A 2,915-nucleotide genomic window follows, 5' to 3' on the forward strand; every position below is an offset into this window, starting at 1 on the left:
AAGCTACTTCTAGAATTCTTCGGACTTTCAGTACTTGAAAATATTCTAACAATACCCCACCATTTTCAACATATTGAAAATTTCTTTGTGAATCACTGAAAAATTCTGATAATCTATACATAAGCAATCGTATCTTTCAATTGAACCACCATCTTAGTGTTAATTGATTATAACTTGTTAATACTACTTTTTTTTTCCACAAACGATAACAACTTTATAGATGTTAACACTTGATCCTACAAGGATTACTTACAAAATGAGCATAAGCCCTGTCATCTAATCTATTAGCCTCCTTTAACCAGTTTGGGCACTGATTTACCCAATTAACATCATTAACTAGCTGAGAAGCAAAACATGCTAGCCTATGACTTGCTGTATTAAGAGATCTAGGCATCCAAGAAATCGTGCAGTAGTCAAAAACTTGAACCATATCTGCAATGTCTTCCAGGATGGTTGCTAGGATTCCATCTTGAACATTGTTGCCATTAATGTAGTCAGTAGCCGTTTTACAGTCTGAGAAGATGGCTATCTTCCCCCAACCTTCTTCAGGAGCCATTTGGAGAGCTAATCTAACGATTAAAGTTTCTTCCATTAGAGCATCCCCCTTCTTCTGCTCTACTACTCCCCTTGCTCTAATAATCTCGCCTGTCCAATGCCTAGCCACTATTCCCTTCCCTGTTCTTATCGTTCTCGCATTAAGGGCTGCATCTGTACTAATTCTAATAACTCCATCTAGCACTGGTTCCTTCCCTGGTTTAGGCTTGCCCGTATCTCCTGCCGTCTTTTTGTACCCCTCCTCCTGTTGCCTCACTTCCTCATACTCCTGCCATTCTTGTTGTGCTTTCAAACATATCTCCTTTGCCTCCTTCCTTTTTTGCTCAAAGGCCACCTTGTTTCTTGCTTTCCAAATGTTCCACATGATGTTTGCTGTTAGACTTATGTGCTCTGTCCCAGACTCCTTAGTTCCTGTCTGCGCCACCGCCTCCCACCATCTCCATAGATTATCTTGTAGTTCTCTCAGCCCCTCCCATCTGACTGATGCCAATTTCCATACAAATTGAGCTCTTGGGCAAGTGAAAAGCATATGCTCGACAGTTTCTATTTCATCTCCACAGACAGGACATATCATACCCCCTCTCCCCGTCCTTTTGTAGGTGGCTTTGTTCACCGCAACTCTCTTCTGTAAGCACTTCTAGATGAAATGTTTGATTTTGTGCTTAAGATGCAAATTTCAAAGTTGTTTCCAGACAGAATGTTTCCTCAGCTCCCAACTCGTCTCCTCTTCCAGCCTTTGTCTTCTTTTGCTTCTTTTGTTATCCTGCATAGCCTTTCTATATCCTGACTTTACTATATAGATTCCAGATTTAGCAAATTTCCAAAAGAACCTGTCAGGTCGCTTGAACATGCTAAGAGGCATGCTTATTATTCGCTCTCTATCTACATTGTTGAAGACATTCTGCAATATTTCACCATTCCATCTTCCATTGCGAATTAACTGGCTGACCGTTTGGAGGTGGCAATTTGCGGGACTTGGTGTTGCAGGCCTACCTGTCTCAGATTCCAAAATCCATCTGTCCTTCCAAATATTCACCTGTGTTCCATCCCCTATTCTCTTCCACAGTCCATCTTCCAGCAAGCTCCACGCACTATGTATGTTTTTCCATGACCAGGAAGCTGAAATTGGAGGATGCTTATCCAGGGACTTAAGATCTTTTAAATACTTGCTTCTAAGCACTTTACTCACAAGCAGATTTGGAGAGCTAATGATTCTCCATAGTTTCTTAGCAAGTAACGCTTTGTTAAAAAATTCCAAGTCCCTGAATCCCATCCCCCCATTTCCTTTCACTTCAGCTAGTTTCGACCAGCTAATCCAGTGGAGTTTCTTCTCCTGTTCATTATTTCCCCACCAAAAGTTAGCTATGCTCTTGCAGATATCATCGCACAGTCCTTTAGGTAATTTGAAACAGGCCATTGCATAGTTTGACATCGCAAGTATTACTGACTTTATGAGCACTTCTTTTCCTGCCAAACTCAGCATTTTGGTTGTCCAACCTTTCAGCTTCTTGATGACAGCACATTTAATATAGCCAAACACTTGATTCTTTGTTCTACCTATTGCCATTGGTAGCCCCAGATATCTCCCATTTGTTGTCTCCTTTAAGCTCCCCAACTCTTGACAGATGGTCTCTCTTCTTGTCCTCGAAATATTCCTGCTAAAGAAAACAGCAGATTTGTCAAAGTTTACAAGCTGTCCAGAAGCTATCGCATATCTTTGTAACATTTCTTTCACTTGCTTAGCCTCCTGTACTATTGCCTTACAGCAAATCAGTGAATCATCTGTAAAAAATAAGTGAGATATTTGCGGACTGTTCTTACACACTTTCACACCTGTGAGCAGCTTCTCTCCCACTTTTGTGTTTATCAAATGCGACAAACTCTCTGCACAGATTAAGAAAAGATAGGGAGAAAGGGGATCTCCTTGTCTCAAACCTCTATTAGCATTAACATAACCCACTTTGGTTCCATTTAGGTTGAAAGAATAAGACACAGAAGAAATGCAAGCCATAATCCACCTAACAAAGATAGGACAAAAACCCATATGCATCATTATTCTTCCTATGAATTTCCATTCCACTCTATCGTAGGCTTTGGACATATCAAGTTTAATGGCCATAAAACCTGTCTTTCCTTTTCTTTTATTTTTCAAAAAATGCATCACTTCATGAGCAATGAGAACATTATCCACAATTTGTCTTCCTGGCACAAAAGCTGACTGGGACTCGCTAATGCACTTAAGACAACTTTCACTAAAGCTGACTGGCACAATTTAAGACAACTTTCAGTCTATTAGCTAGAACTTTTGAAATGATTTTGTATAAAGTGTTGCACAAGCTAATAGGTCTGTATTGAGTCAT

The 2,915-nt window shown here is 40.1% G+C and overlaps 1 protein-coding gene across 1 annotated transcript; it reads right to left on the reverse strand.

The window, feature by feature from the left end:
• Positions 1 to 223: 223 nt before the first annotated feature.
• LOC113751926 lies at positions 224 to 1,129 on the reverse strand. Its single transcript, XM_027296072.1, has one exon. The coding sequence runs from the start codon at positions 1,127 to 1,129 to the stop codon at positions 224 to 226; it is 906 nt and encodes a 301-aa protein (XP_027151873.1).
• Between the last annotated feature and the right edge of the window lie 1,786 nt (positions 1,130 to 2,915).

This window comes from Coffea eugenioides, chromosome 11 (assembly GCF_003713205.1).
Source record: "Coffea eugenioides isolate CCC68of chromosome 11, Ceug_1.0, whole genome shotgun sequence".
Classification (NCBI taxonomy): Eukaryota; Viridiplantae; Streptophyta; class Magnoliopsida; order Gentianales; family Rubiaceae; genus Coffea; species Coffea eugenioides.